Consider the following 15,751-nt stretch of genomic DNA (forward strand, 5'->3'; position numbering starts at 1 on the left):
TATTGCAAAGCGCCTCATAGATTGGATACCACAGTGCACTGTGACTCCCAAAGGGTCTACCAACTTCTGTTAGAATTCCAGGTTGCCTCATTTATAGGTGAATAAGTAACACAGAATGTTTTTCCCTGGTTTGGGCCCTCACAGCATACTTCGTAATAAAAGCTTAGCCTTTCCAGGTACATTTTTATGATGTCCGCCCTTATGGTGATATTGGAGATGTTCCTTTGGAAAGGGAACATCCATGAAAAAAAATAGTGTTAACTTTCTTTTAACATTCACCCAATCCCCCCTAAAAAGTGTGTTTTATTTTTGCTTGAAAGAGTAGCCCAAACTCTATCACTCCGAGGTGAAGACATAGCTCTATGGTACTAGAATACACAAATGGTCCCTTCATGCTGGATTTTCCTCTGACGAGGTTCATGGGCTCTTTATGCTACAAATACACTGACATCTAAGCCAGGCATGGCCAAGCTCGCTGGACAGATAGGTATCCTATTTAAGACATGAAATGATGGAAAGGTTAGTCAAAGAAAAAAGTCTAATCAATCTTTGAAGGCAAGTGAGTAGCATATCAATTTATTTTTATCCATAATGGTGCCTGTAAATGAAAGGCCAGAAAGGTTTGGTGCCCACACTCTCATCAGCTGGAGTCATTAGCCTGACGCTAAGATGAACAGACTTAGGAGTTCCAGCCCAGAGCCTGCTCAATTCTCATTCCTAAATAAACATTTTGGTTAATATTATTATGTTGGAAGAAGAAAAAGAAATCTGACAACACAAATAAGCGTGTTACATTTAGTTAAGCTAATCATACAGTCAATGAGCTGGCTTGTTTCCCCAAGTCTAAGTCACTGTGAAACAGTGCAGATTTTGCTTTTGGAGAAATTGACCAATAGTGATCAAATCTGATGTATTACTTAAGGTGATTAACCTATATTTTAAATTAAATTTGTGGGTCCATCCACCTCCTAGGAAATAAAAATTTAAAAATACAAGTTTTCGGGCTTCCCTGGTGGCGCAGTAGTTGAGTGTCCGCCTGCCGATGCAGGGGACGTGGGTTCGTGCCCCGGTCCGGGAAGATCCCATATGCCGCGGAGCGGCTGGGCCCGTGAGCCATGGCCGCTGGGCCTGCGCGTCCGGAGCCTGTGCTCCGCAGCGGGAGAGGCCACGGCGGTGAAAGGCCCGCGTACCGCAAAAAAAAAAATACAAGTTTTCAAATGGGCATTTCACGTGATGGCACTAACGTTAGAGAAATCATGAATGTGTCTTTTGCACGTTGATATAATCATTTTGCCTAATCGTGATTACATGCCTTTCCTTTTCACAAATGCCTTTCTCTGTCATAAACAAAGTTTAGGGTTTTCTTTATGTTCCTTTTTTCTCTTCCCGCTGAGGGACCCGGTCCCACATCTCCCCCATTTTCCATATCCTTAAAGTGACTTCCTTCTCCTTCCGTCCTTTTGATCTGGTCTTTAAATGTCCTTCGCAGCCACTGTTTATCTCCAAGCTAAGTTTTTTTCCTTTCCGCAAGATATATTATTTTCTAACGACCCTAAGCTTCCTACTGCACTTCTCTCTGCTCGCTTTTTTTTTTTTTTTTTTTTCCCCCAAAAAGTAAGCTCATTTTTCCCCTCTGGTTCAGGGCTTCTAACAGAGGTCATTGAAAGTCATTGATCCTGGTAAGGGACAGCAATACAGGTAATAATATAGTCATAAAAGCACATCTCAGCTGAAAATGACTCTTTCACCTAATAAAACCAGTTTGCCCTGGACCTACTGAGGATCTTCAGGAACCCAGTAAGGAAACAAAGTGCCCCAAGTGCAGCATCGTATCTCCCAGCGTGTGGTTGGGTGGAGAGAACAGTTCTCTATTACCTATCTGTCACATTAATTTTTCAGAAGGGCAAGTGAAGAGTAATGTGTCCAGTTGAGGTAATAGAGGGAACTGAACACCGAGAGCAAGTCATTATCCAAGTTGGAATTTGACCAGGTTAGCAGGGTCAACACCACAACTCTCAAGAAAAGTCTGGAGGGTCTTCCCTGTTCACCAAAGGTCACTTTATCTGTTTTTGTGTCTCATTCAGAAAGTAGCTCCACCAGGAATACAGTAAGAGGTGGCATTAAAGAAGAGATTAACCTGTGCCTCTGAGAAAAGAGAAATGACTTGAGCTGCATCGTTTTCCTTGAGGTTGGCCTGCCCCCAGCAAACATCACTTACCATAGAATTTGTATGTGCACAGATCTTCAACTAAGAGACCCAGGATTAAAATACTTCCTCCCCATTCCCACAAGAGCATAACACATAATCATCTTTCCAGTGCCCAAGATTTGCTCATCAGGAAAGGGATGGGGGAAATCACACCTTCTGCTCCGACTCAAAGCTCAGGATTAGCCAGCCCGTCTCCTCTATTTGATCCATCTGCTTCCAGATGGAAGCTTGGCTATATTTCTCATCTGCTATATCATCTTACTCCCATTGCTTCACCCAGGGAGACGTTCCTCTGCCCAAACCAGCTCACTGCGGTCTCCCGATTTTCCCGCTTCCTCCTGGCCCCGCTGCATATGTGACTGTTTGGTTAAAATCTGCATCGTCACACATAATGAGAACTGTTGGGTTGTGGTAGGGGCACGATGCTGACACTTCTCCCCAATTTCGGGGGTGTTTCTTTCCATGTGGAAGGAGTTCCCTAGGATAACACTCCTGGTGTCTCTAAGCTCCGCTCATTCACTTCTCAGGAGACGGAGGAGTGGCTTGTTTAGCAAGTTAACAGATACACAGTATATATAAAATAGACAAACAAGAAGGACCTACTGTATAGCAGGGGGAACTGTGCTCAACACTTTGTAATAACCTATAAAGGGAAAAGCATCTGAAAAATAACAGGTATTATACATTTATAACTGAATCACTTTGCTGTACACCTGAAACTAAGACAACATTGTAAATTGACTATACTCCAATAAAAAAATAAAAAACAGCAAGTTTAGGAAGGGAACAGGGAAAGCTTAAGCCCATCTCCTGCTCTCCCCGCCCTCTCTCAGGAGTCAGGCTGGCTGGAGAAGCAACACTCATGTTGTAGGTTTAAGAAGACCTGCTCCCAGCCCAGGGCTGCCAGCCCAGTCTAAGCCTGTCTGCTTCTAGACCACTGCTGAGAAACTCACTTCTTTGAAGATAGAAACCTCATTCTCCCTATAAGCTTTCTCAGTAATAGAGCTGATATTTTAGCCTCCCATCAGCCTTTTTCTTGTATCTCTTTCTTCAGTTCATTCAGAACTAAGGTGGGGAAGAGAAGTATTTATCGTGTTACCTGAAATTCCAATAATGGATGCATAGAAGACACACAGTTCAGAATATTTTGGAGTCATGGAGCTCATAGAGTGGGAAGATGCTTTTAAAAAAAAAATCTTTAGCGTAAATACACTAAGGTTCAGAGAGGTCACACAGCTAATTAGCACAGTGCCAGGAACGGAACACTGGCTTTCAAATACCTGGTCTTGTACTTAGTGATTAAAATCCCAAGTTCTGTGGTCAGGCTTCTCCTGCTTGAGTCCTGATTCCCTGATTTATTAGCCATGCGTATGTGGCCTAAATATTTCAACCTCTCTACTCTCTATTTCCCTATGAGTATCATGGGGATGAAAATAGTACTGTCTCAGAGGGTCGGTGTAAGGATTAAATGAGATAATTCATGCACTGCATTCAACCCAGTACCTGACACATAGTAAAAACGCTCTGTAAATGTAGCTGTTGTTTTCCTACCACATGTCTTGTTGAACTGATTGGCGGTGAGTCATTACAGCAATAGAGAAATAAGAAATCATGTGGATGAAGATACTGTTTACATTAATTTATGCTAAGAGGTCTAGTCCTCTTTGCGAATATTAGTGCCCAGCTGAGGAATGATGCTGCATTTCAATTCCACAGGTAGATCTGAATCTCGTCCTGACATTTTACAGTAGACAGACTAACCAGTATTTTCAAGATACAATCAACAGATGGAAACTTACATGAAATAGTAAGAGTAGCTGTCATCATAGAACACTAATCCATTGTGCAAGTTCATGAATTTGCTACTTGTTTCTCCCCTGCTGTGGGCAGGAGTTTCTGGCTATACATGTGTAACATGTGTCTCTCTGAAGCTGGTCTCATCATGAGTATATTTTTTTCTGGTTTATCACTTGAGTTTTTCTGTATCACCTTATACATTTTCCCCATCTTTTCCTTATGACAAGGGCACGTATCACCTTCTGTTTTATCCTTCCTTGTGTTCAGGTTATTGGTGTAGGCAGAATCTCTATTGTTGACTATGGAGGAAAAATGGTATGTGTTTGTGTTGAAAATCAGGAAACCAAGTTTCCAGGTCTAATTTCACCTGACTTTGAATTTGTGTGAACCACAAATTCCATAAATACCCCATGTAAAGTATAGCTGACACCAGCCTCCCTCACCTTCCAGCCTGATGTAAGAGCAAAGTGAGATCATAGATGGGAAAGCTCTTTGGAAATAAAAACTATTTGTTATTTATAACCCAGGTTTCTGGGCTGATACTTTCCTGAGTCTGGGCTGGAATTCTTGGAACCCCTTGGGATAGGCATAGCTCTGTGTTTCTGTCTTTACAGTGATTCTGTCCATTATAGAATCTTAAAGGGCAAGAGATAGACTATCTGGGCAACTACAAGACCTGAGATAGACTATAGAATGGTCTACAGATGCAGTAGGGGCACATGAAATGGAAATTTCTTGGAATGTACTCCTTCTTACCTACTCTATATCTTAATACTATTCACCCTTCAAAAGCGTTCCAAGAGCCCCGTCTCCTTTTCTATGAAACTCTCTCTAAGAATCAAGACCACATAATTATTCGCACAGATTATTCATATAGTAGATTGGTTTGATTGATTGCTTATTTGACTACAAGGAATTAAATTAGCTAAGGTATAATTACTAAGGCATTTCTGGAGAATATGTCACTACTTCTTGCTTGAATTATTGTTAATAATGTCATCATTACACGAAAGATAGGAAAATATTTAACAACGAGCAAAGCTATTTATTTTAAACTTGAAAATACATTCTCACCCTTTTGAGCCCTACTTTTGTTCCCAAGTGCAGTGAAAAGCCCCACCAAAAAGTGAACTGTACAACTGTTGCCACCTATAGGTGGCAAGTGTAGTATATTAATTTTATCATAATTTCAATGCAGCACGTTATACAAAGGAAATGACAGTGTTTTATGGGACCCACACAGTCTTCAGGAATCTTTACTGGGTTTGTTACCATTAATATTATTGTTGCTGTTCTGGGATCCTTATTTCAGAGGCTCCCCTTAAAGGTAATATGGGCCGATATTTGTGAAGTTCTTTTCCACGATAGAGGTTAAGAACTTGGGCTCTGCAGGCAGACTGCCTGGGTCCAAATCCAGACCCCACCACGTACTGCTCCATGACCTTAAGTTACCTAACTTCCTCCAGGCTTGATTGCTTGTAAATGAAGATAACAGGGACACCTCCCCCACAGAATTGACGTGAGGATGAAAACAGATCATCCGTGCAACGTGCTTAGCCGAGTGTCTGTGCAGAGCAGGCACTCAATTAAATGCTGTTATTACCATGATTCGTTTTCAAAGCACCTTCACATACATTTGCTGCAAACTGATGTGCACTATTGTTACCGAAAGTGGGAGTCCGGCTGCTGGCCGCTCTAAAGCCAATAAAGAGGCAAGGCTGGTGGAAAGGATCCCACATGCCCGGAGCGGCTGGGCCCGTGAGCCACAGTTACTGAGCCTGCGCGTCTGGAGCCTGTGCTCCGCAGCAAGAGAGGCCCGTGTACTGCAATGAAGAGTGGCCCCCGCTCGCCACAGCTGGAGAAAGCCCTCGCACACAAACGAAGACCCAACACAGCCATAAATAAATAAATATATATATATATATATATATATATATATATATATAAAATTCTAATTCGAGGCAGGGAAGTAAGCTACTTCAGTGCTTTTGTTCTTAGCTGGCAGGACCACTGGAGAAATCCCAGCCAACAGTTGAGACTCTACTGATGGTAGAGAAAGCTGAGACCATCATCCAATCTCCATCGAGAGTCTACTGACGATGAGCGCTGGGCTCAGTTTTTAGGGGGAAAGCTGATGGGAGAAGGGGGATGAGGGGGGTCATCTAGGACATACAAAAGAAGTATAAAACATGATGACTAGCTCAGAAGTTCACACACTGCAAAGATTGCTGTTTGACATACATAGTGGGGGTTATTTTTGTTATTATTGATTTGTTTTTCCTCTTAGTATAAGCAAATACTTAAAATTAGAGGATCTTAAGTATAAGCAAATATTGTCCTAGATTCATGGCCTTACCTTTAAAAGCAAAGACCTGGGCCCATGTTTCTGCACAGCTGCAATGAGCTAGGTCTAAAGAGCTGCCTTTAGAGGAGGCACGTACTCCTGAGCTGACCACACTCCTCACCACTCCCTGTAGCTCCCCAGCACTGAGCTTGAATGTCAGTGTGTCCTCATTGTCACTCTTACACTGATGTTGTTCTTATAGTCCAGAGATATTTCGGTACCCACCCCTCATCAAAACTGTGAAAATAAAAGGAAGACCGAGAAGGCATGTGATTTTTCTTACAATGGGCCATTCCTTCATTTCCATCGCCTCCCCAGCCGATGTAGGCCTTTGTCGTAATTAATTGAAGCGCCAAACCTACAAGCAGGAAACATTTAGAAAACAAGATGCACTATATGTGTCCCATAGACAGTGGGTGTTTTCATGGTAAATAATCCTTTCCTTATCACTACCTGAATACACTGAATTATGCTTTTCACCTGTCTCCCCTCCAAGACTACAAGTTCTTCTAGACTAGCGATTCTCAAATGTTAGCATGTGTCAGAATCACCCGGTGACCTTGTTAAAAACTTTTTCTGGGACGCTGCATTACGGGTGTAGTTAAGTCGGGGCGGGACTCGAGAATTTGCATTTCCAACAAGCTCCCACGTGATGCTGATGGTGCAAGCTGCCTGGAGAGCACAGTTTAAGACCCACTGATCTAGAATAAGAATGCTAGCTTACTATGATTTATTGTTCCGTTTATTGAGCACCTACTCCTATGCGTCAGGGTCTTCAGGTGTTCTGCTTCTAATACAGCAATCCTAAAATAAAGGTATGTCTTATTAGCTTTACCTGAGGAAGGGTGCTCTTGGGCACTTACACAGCCAATGAAAGAGCAAAGCTGAGACTCCAGCTCAAGTCGGCCTGCCTCCAGGGCCTCACTCCCCTCCTACAGGACGTAATTTTATTCAGCTGTGTGTCCTCAGCACCAAAACCTTCCACCTGCCTCATGATAGCTTCTCTAGTGAGTGTTTATTGAACGAACTTGAGATCCACGATGACCAGAAATAGGCAAGGAAAAGGTTCTTGAATAAAGAAAAAGGGAGAAGATATTCAGGTGAGGAGGAAATTGCATTGAATGGCCTCTATTTACCTACATTTGGTACAATCAGAGCTTTCCTACTCCCTCCATGTATTTTTCATATTGTACTTTATAATTCTTCTTAAAGAACGCTCAAAATTGGCACACCACGAGAAGGGGCTCCTGCATGGATTCATTCCTAATTATGGAGCCATTCTTTTGTAATCACCTAGGCATCTGTTCCTCAGCCCAGCTCTTTGTCGAGGTAGCCATTTCAGATTGAAAACTTGCTCTGTGAGTAATGCTCCTGTACGTTAATAGTATAATGAAATAAGCATCACTTCAAGGTTGATTTTCAAGTATTCCCATAGAATTACACCATTTCCCCATAGCAGAGAGAGAGATGCTGTCTGAGCCTGCTCTTGGGACACGGGAACCATCCACTTCTGTATCTTTTTCTTTTCTCTTTCTATTAAATATTTAGCATGTGAGAATTCACAGGCTTTGGCTATGTCTGTTTTTGCCCAGATCCAAACACAATTTCCTCATTGTACCTTTGACATCCATCGTAGCAATGTTGCAGGGAGGGATGGAACTGCCTATGTTAGGGCCTTGGACAGTAGCAATTGAGATGGTTTGGCACATGTGGATGGCAAAATGAAAAAAAACATACAGGACATCTTGTCCTTTATTACAAGAGTGTGGAAGGCCACCAGACAGGAATTCAAATCCTGTTCTCCATCACTTGCTGAGCCACCTTGGGCAAGTGACCCTGTCACTCTGAGCCTTGTTTTCCTTCTCTCTAAAGTGGGGATGTGTAACTTACAGGTCTGTGAAAAAGGGCTTATAAATAAAATACTTTGTGTCTTCTACATGGTGGATGCTTAATAAATGGTAGCTATTGTTATCATCTCTAAGGCCCTGTTCCTACTTCTTCCTGGATGGAATTTTTGCCTGAAAGAGGAAAAGGAAATGAGAAATGTGGTTAGTGGCTTTTTCACACTTCCACCCTTGCAGTTTTTGCATCTGTGCCTTCCTATTCCGTCTCACCTCAGACCTCAGGAGTCACTTGAGCAACTAAATATATTCATGTTTACAGAGTTTACCTGCAGTAATTATCGAATATGACTGCAGTGTTTTATGAAGTCCCAGAGACTACCAGTAACAGCCTATAAATATTCCTGTTTACGTTGGTTTTACTAGAACCTCCTGGAGGGAGAGGTTACTCGGGTGCAGACCTGTTACTGTGATGTTTAAGCCCTTTTTGGGCCTTGAAGAATCTATACCCTTACAACCTGGGATCTCTTTCAAATAGCATAAGACTTGTAAAGGGACAAAATACACACGTGACAATGCATCTGACAAGTTTAATGTGTACTTAAATTTTATGTCAGTTTAGGGGATTGCATGCTTTTTTTTTTTTTTTCATAGAACTGTCATTTCTGGCTGAAATTCAGTCCGTATCCATATTTAGAAACAGGACAACTAATAATATTTAGTAAGAAAAGAAAACTGTGATTAAGAAAAATAAGGCACTTTACGTGAACAAATGTTAGATGGATCCACTTAAAATTAAGTGACACTTAACTGATTTGCAAATTGGGACCTATTTATCTCAGTAAAATGATTAAAGTCTTGATTTATCCCTAAAATTGGCTTTATTACATTAAATTATACTGGAAGATTGTTAAAGACTTGTAGGTTCCCTCTGTCCCTTTAAATTGTGCTTTATACTGACAATAATTGAATATTGGATAGAATAACTTGATTTTGCAAAGAAATATGTTTCTAATATTTTCCTCCTTTTATTGCAGAAATTGAAACAAGTTGAAGAAACAAGAGAAGACCCTGAGAATAGATTACGTAAAATTTCCCTGGAGTCATTCAATAAATACAACGGCAATACTGTGATCTTATTAGAAAAAGAGACGAACTCTCTGAACAAGGTTGAAGGACAAAAGGAAGAAAAAGAAAAAAATGAAGAGGCCTCTTTGAGTAACTCTGATAGGCCTGGGGTAGACAATTTGGAATCTTTGAGTGATTCTTTATACGATAGCTTCTCTTCCTGTGCAAGTCAGGGTTCAAATGATGTGTAAAGGACTTTTTTCCCCTTAGTGAGCTGGAAATGGAGCACTTAAGAAACAGGGCTGGGAAGCGGGGCAGGTAGAGATGGCAACGAATAAACTATTGCAGTACCAGGGCCGCCACTGTCAGATTCACAGCCAGCAGCCCACCGGAGCTTACTTCCCTGACAAGGCAATAAAGATAGACTCTACTTGCTGTGTTCCATGAGGATTAAAAGTAAACACACCCAGGATACACAAGTCTTAATTTTGCACTTTTCTTTTGAAAAAGAAGTTGTACAGAAGTTGTAAATTTTTTTTTGGAAAAGAAATTATATTTGTAGCAAAAAAACCTTAAAAAGACAGCAATACATTGAATCAGTGCCACGCTCTTGAAATGATGCCCTAAGTCTTAGAAGTTGATAATATATTTTTGAAAAATTCCAACTCCAGTTTTTGTTCAGGGCACTGTCCTAGCCCTCAGATTGTTTGATGGTACACTCTGTAAACAGAAAACAGGGCCTGCTGAAAAACCAGAGGGCTGTCTCTCATCTCCATCTCATAATCTCAATTCGATAGAAACTTTAATCCCAGTGCAATTTCCAAATTGTTGCCAGAGAGATTCAGGTTCTAGTAATAAGTATAATTCTGCTTCTACTGAAAACTGTAGAGGAAGGTACTCAAGTGTGACACTGATCAGAAGCTATTTGTATCAGAGACGACGTAATTCTACTTTCCCTCCAATCATTTCCTTACATCCTCTTCTACTTAGTGGTTCTCTGCAATTCTCAACACTATCTGTTGATTTTTATCTTCTGGCTCTTTTGATTAAAACCTGGTCAATCTATAAATCAAAGTAAATTCCTGTTTGCAATGTTCACTTTGTAAAAAATAAAATGGTTGGTGCTATTTCTTACTTTTTAATATCCTTTTTTCCTACAAAGTCTGTTTATATGTAAGGATAAATTCTATTTTAAAGGTTACCGTGTATTTTTTCTAGATGCGAACTATTTATAATTGCTTTTGTACAGGAGCTTGTAAACTAGGCATAACATATTTTTAGGATCTATATGGGTACTTTAGTACACACTTGTTTCTTTAAAGAGTATTGTATGATCAGTGTTATTTGGTTAATTTGTGCAATTTGTTATATTTGAATTTTGTTGTCTTAAATGAAAATTATGTCATTGTCTTTCAGACTTTTTAAGATTCTTTTGTTTCATTTCTGAATAAACGTCATATCACAATCGCACCCTCTGAAAGCTTAGAAGAGCTTCTTCAAGGACCCTTCGGCGCAATTAGTTATTTGAATCTCACACGCGCTCCAACGACGCATTCCCCCGAAGGAATAAACAGACTAATAAGGAAACTGGCCCTATTCCTCCAGAAACAGTAATTCAGCCAATTGTAAGATTCGAGTCTGCAGACTAGCGAGTAATGGTCAAAGCATTTTCGTCTCCCTGAGGGGTTAACCAACTAGAAATGAGAGGAAGAGGGGTGCAAAGGGAGAGAAGGAGCCGGAGGCAGATAGGGAACGATCTCTGCAGAGGAATGACAAGAAAGTCATTGAAGCCCCTTTCCGGACCCGCTCTGCTGGCAGGAGAGGGAAATAGATGATCAGCATCCCGGCCTAAGAGAGCTTCCTTCACCTCAGAGAGGAGGCCCGAGTAGAAGGAGGTGAAGAGGGGCGAAGCTTATGAAGCCCTTTCCACCGAAATGGATGCTGCCTAGGGATTTGGGGGACAGGCGTGGGAACGTGCGGGGTTGGGGGCGGAGGCTCCCAGGCGTTCCGGGCGGGCCAGCGGGCTCCCGTACCACCTGCGGCAGGGCTCGGCGGCCAGGAAGGCAAACGTAGCAAGGTGGCGTTCCGGGAGTACTCCAGGTGGGTCGCTTGTACAAGAGAGGGGGGATGGGGTGGGGGGAGGTGGCGAGGGGTGTGCCAGTGCCCGAGTCCTGGGCTGGGAAGGCGCGGTACACGAGAGGACGCCGTGAATAGAGCCGGAGGAAGCTGCCCGGCCTTTTGGACGAAGGGGATGGAAGAGAGCAACTCTCGTCTTCACCCCAATTTGCTTTCTAGTGGGAGCTCATTCACGGTTGTCCCCGGAGCGGCCCTCTCCTAGGCTAGGCTACCGCACCCTCCAGCGATGCGCGCGGTAGACGAACCGAGGCCCGAGCACGCGAAGCTGGGCAGGGTCCCCACCTACCCCGCCCACTGCGCCGCAGCTGAAGCCGAGCCCGGTAACTACCCAGGGGCTTCTCTGAGGAAGAGAAGGCGCAGCTGCACCGGATACCCTAGGGAGCCTGCGAGTGTGCAACTTTGCCAGACGCACGGGAGCACGGCACCGCACTCCCTGCCGGGTGGACCGGACCCTGCCGCGGGCAACCCACCAGCCCCCGGGGGGCGCAGAGGAGGGGGGCAAGCGCCCCTGCAAGTAGAGGCAAGCAGTCTTCCCACCCCACCTCCTACGTCCTGCTGACGGCGCCCGGCCGACCGCCGTGGCACCTGCTGCGCCCTCCTCCCTCTTTCCCCAGTCTCCAGCCTCCCAGCCTCCGAAAACTACACTCTCCCTCTCCCCCTCGAGGCGTCCCAGGGGACGTGCGGAGGCGGGAGAGGAGGGCTATCGGAAGGGGGTGGACACGTGAAAAGACTGTCCCAGCCTTCCCCGCTCGCCACCTCCACCCCAACTCGGCAGCCGTCACGTGGTGCCTGGAGTGGGAGGTGGGGAAAAGAGGCGAGACTTTTTTGGGTGCTCCGGATCGCCAGCAGTTCCTTCAGCCTCCGTCGCCAACTCCGGAGACGCCGGGCACTCACTGCCCGGGAGCGCGAGCCAGAGAAGCGGCGACCCGCAGCCGGGGGCCCCGGCGCGGGCGATGCGGGCGCCGCCGGCGGCACCTGCGGCTCGTCTTGGCGGCGGCGGGCGCTTCGGCGGCGGCAGCGCGGGCCCCAGCAGTCTCGGCAGCCACAGCCGCTGCGGCCCGGACAGCCTCCGCCGCGGTCGCCGCTTCTGATGCGCCTGCCCGCTCCCGGCCCCGCGGCTCCGGGAGGATGTGGGTCCTCGGCATCGCGGCAACTTTTTGCGGACTGTTCTTGCTTCAAGGTAAGAAGACGAAGCGGCCAGCCGTCCGGCCGGGATCGCACACCCTGTGTTCCCGCCGGCCGCTCTGCCTCCGCTGGGCGCTCACCTCCGCGCCCGTGCTGTGCAGGAGTCGCCCGGCGGGAGTTCGGCGGCGGCGAGTGGTGTCCAGGGGCGCTAGATGGGAAAGTGCCCAAATCCTGCGCTGCTGGAGGAGCGGCGGCAGCGGCGGATTGGTGGGACTCGGGCTGCAGGTGCCCGGGCTGCGCGGTCGAAACAAGCAGCTGGGCTGGGGAGGAGGGAAGGTCCGAGCCGTGCAGGGTCTCGGCGAGGGAGCGGGGGCGACAGTCCGCGAACCCGCCAAGTTGTCAGGCGTCGCTAGCAACCCGTGGTAGTGGCGCCGCCGACAGGTGAGCGGCATGCTGGTCAGCCTGTGGCCTGTGCTGGCCGGGGCTGCGTTGCTCCGCTCCGAGCGCGACCGCTGTGGGTCTGGGAGGGGAGGTGCGCCGGGTCCGGGGCTCATCTGCCCGGGAGCCAGGGGTAGTTAGGTCTAGACGCGAGCTCGTAGATCCGAGCGGAGCAGTCGGGCTGGGGCGGGGAGAGGTACAGAAACGTCTGGCTCCTTCGCTCCAGTACAGGAGCGGCTCCCAGTCCAGCTCTGCAGAGCTGGGACCCGCACCGGGAGCCCTAGCCAAACGGAGCCCTGAAAGCCGGGAAGGAAGGACTGTGGTGTCGCGGCCGGGGATGCGCGCGCGCACGCACGCACGCCCCTTGCCACACGCCGCGGCCACCCCTGCTGCTTCGGGAACCGTCCCGAAGAAAGGCGGGGGACTCGGGGCGCAGCAGCATTGAGCGCCCGACCCTTCGTCCGCCTGGGGGGGCCTCGGAGCCACAGCACAGGGATGCCGGCTTCGACTATCAAAGAAAACTGAAAAGGCGTCTGCGAAGGCAATCGCGAACGGTGCCGACATAGTAATTAACTCATTTGTAACCAATTAACAATTAGGCAAAGCCTTCGGCGTAGGCTGGAGCCGACGCACGTCAGGTCCTCGGCTCTCGGGCGGCATAGCCCTCCTTTCAACTTCCGTGGGGGAAGAGCCGGGTGTGGTGTCGGATGGGCTCTTTGTTTCTGGAGAGTGGGTCCAGGGCTCGCGGGCCAAGTCCCACTTTATATCCTGCGGGACCTTCGGTGGCCGCGCCGCCCTCTACCGGCTTCAACCGCGGCCGCCTTCCGGGGAGACCCAGGAGGGAGGGCGCCGCAGCTGGCTGGAGCGAGGGGCAGGATGCTGGCTTCTGGGGTAGTCTCGGGGCGGCCCGGTCTGAATCCGACTGCGTCTGTCCCGCAGGCTTTGCGTTGCAAATCCAGTGCTACCAGTGTGAAGAATTCCAACTAAATAACGACTGCTCCTCCCCCGAGTTCATCGTGAATTGCACGGTGAACGTTCAAGACATGTGTCAGAAAGAAGTGATGGAGCAAAGCGCAGGTAAGAGCCCGGCAGCCCCCCTTTTCCTCCCCTCTCCAGCCTGGGCTGAGGTGGGACTGAGGGGGCCATTGCATTACAGGAAAAGGGATTGACTTTGATATAATGCAAAGTCACTGGTTATCCCAGATTTACTTTTCCAGAGCTGGGAAAATGAAAAGTTCCAAGTTACTTTAATGTCATTAGAGTTAATTACCAGGGCTTCTCCCGGAGAAGAAGCTCATATGGCTGTGGGGGAGGAGTGCATTTCAATGAGTGGCTCTCCTCTTTTAATCGACTGCCCTCACCTCCCTCTGCTAAAAGCTGATCGGGAGACTGGAAAATGTATGGATAACCGGCTCTGCTTGGGCAACTAGACAGTAGCCTGTGAGCAGTGTCAGCCTGACATATGAAGCTAGTTGAAGTTCCCAGAGGTCAGCGCTTGAAAAATGTGTTTTGTCGAAGAGCCACGCCATATTTCCTTGAAGAACACTACAGCATCTTTATTTAATTTTAGAACTGATGCATCCAATTCCAGGCAAAAATTGCCAAAGATCTTTCAAGGGAATGTAGTTCCCCGCCCCACAAGCTTAGCTGCCTAGTGGGCTGATAGAGGGCCTGCGCATGAGGCGAAAAAAGCAAGGGGTCTTGTGAGAGAAAACCTCACTCATTTCCTGCAGTCTTCTCGTGGAGCTGGGGCTCCCCAGCCCCGCCCAGTAGTCTCATCAGAAATCAAAGCCCCCCAAAAAGTGCAACTGGAACTTTGGGGAAACGGGTGAACTGGAGTTTCAATGCCAAGGTCAGGTCCATGAACATAGACTTTGCCATCGTAAGGATGTTGAAAAGATGGGTGAATGATATTCAGTGCACCCAAGCGCTGCTTCTCTTGAGTTGGCTGAACTGCCCTGCCCACGGAGCCTGGTGAAGGGTCCAGCTTGTTAAGTGATTTCCCTTACCCCGCTGGCAGATTCACGCAAGGGCTCTAGTTTTAAAGTGAGCACCTTGGGAAAGTAGTTTCTTCCCAGAGAAGGGCCTGGAAGTGCCTTGTGGCTTACCACATAGTAACCTGGGGATCAGATAGCTGGTCGCTGTGCTGTGACGTGGCTTGCGTGCAGGCAACTTTAAAGGCTCTTTTTTTTATAGGTCATTAGCAGTCTAGGTGTGGAGTCTTTCCACCAGAATCACTTTTCTGAGAAGTCTGAAACGTAATCGCTCGCAAGAATAACGTCTCAAACAAAGCAGCATGCATTGTTTTGTCATATGGGATTCGGACTGTTAAAAAGGCAAAACAAAACGTAGTGATGATTCTATAGCTAAGATTGACACGCGTGATTCTAACAGGTTGTTTCTTTTCTGCTTGTTTCTGGGAATTTTATGTGAGCAAAAATGGATGATGGCCTTTCTACCTGAGGAACTCCCGTAATTTTCCTCGGAATCACTTCGAACACTTTACTGTGTCTCTCAAACATCTGTAGCTTTCTTCCAGGCAGTAGTTTAGAGCCAGACAAAAATGGGGATGTGAAACTTTCTCATCGTCCTCTAGGCCAATGCTTACCTAGGTATCATATATCATAACCTGGGATATGGTTGCCACGAGAAGAGGACAAGCTGTGAACCAAATTTCTTGCTCTCTAAAAGTGTATCTGAGGTGAACATTACCAACTCCATTTTCAAAGTGTGGTTTTTCATCTAACTTCCCCCTCTCCTCCACCACACACTGTAAAAAAAAAAAAAAAAGGC

At 46.5% G+C, this 15,751-nt stretch overlaps 2 protein-coding genes across 7 annotated transcripts in view; both read left to right on the forward strand.

The window, feature by feature from the left end:
* The window catches only part of NCKAP5 (NCK associated protein 5), a 1,063,199-nt gene extending 1,052,525 nt beyond the window's left edge, over positions 1-10,674 (forward strand). For 5 of the 6 annotated variants that reach the window (XM_033860244.2, XM_033860243.2, XM_033860245.2 and 2 more), the window contains one exon: positions 9,229-10,674. In XM_033860244.2, the coding sequence (XP_033716135.1) occupies positions 9,229-9,510 (282 nt within the window). In that variant the 3' untranslated portion in view covers positions 9,511-10,674. The remainder of the gene's footprint in view (positions 1-9,228) is intronic. The other variant, XM_033860246.2, reaches the window with a different exon arrangement.
* A 1,538-nt stretch (positions 10,675-12,212) lies between these two features.
* LYPD1 (LY6/PLAUR domain containing 1) overlaps positions 12,213-15,751 on the forward strand; it is a 63,032-nt gene continuing 59,493 nt past the window's right edge. Inside the window, exons 1-2 of the mRNA XM_019931914.3 lie at positions 12,213-12,575; positions 13,898-14,035. Of these exons, the coding sequence (XP_019787473.2) occupies positions 12,524-12,575; positions 13,898-14,035 (190 nt within the window). The 5' untranslated portion in view covers positions 12,213-12,523. The remainder of the gene's footprint in view (positions 12,576-13,897; positions 14,036-15,751) is intronic.

Source organism: Tursiops truncatus, chromosome 7 (assembly GCF_011762595.2).
Source record: "Tursiops truncatus isolate mTurTru1 chromosome 7, mTurTru1.mat.Y, whole genome shotgun sequence".
Lineage (NCBI taxonomy): Eukaryota > Metazoa > Chordata > Mammalia > Artiodactyla > Delphinidae > Tursiops > Tursiops truncatus.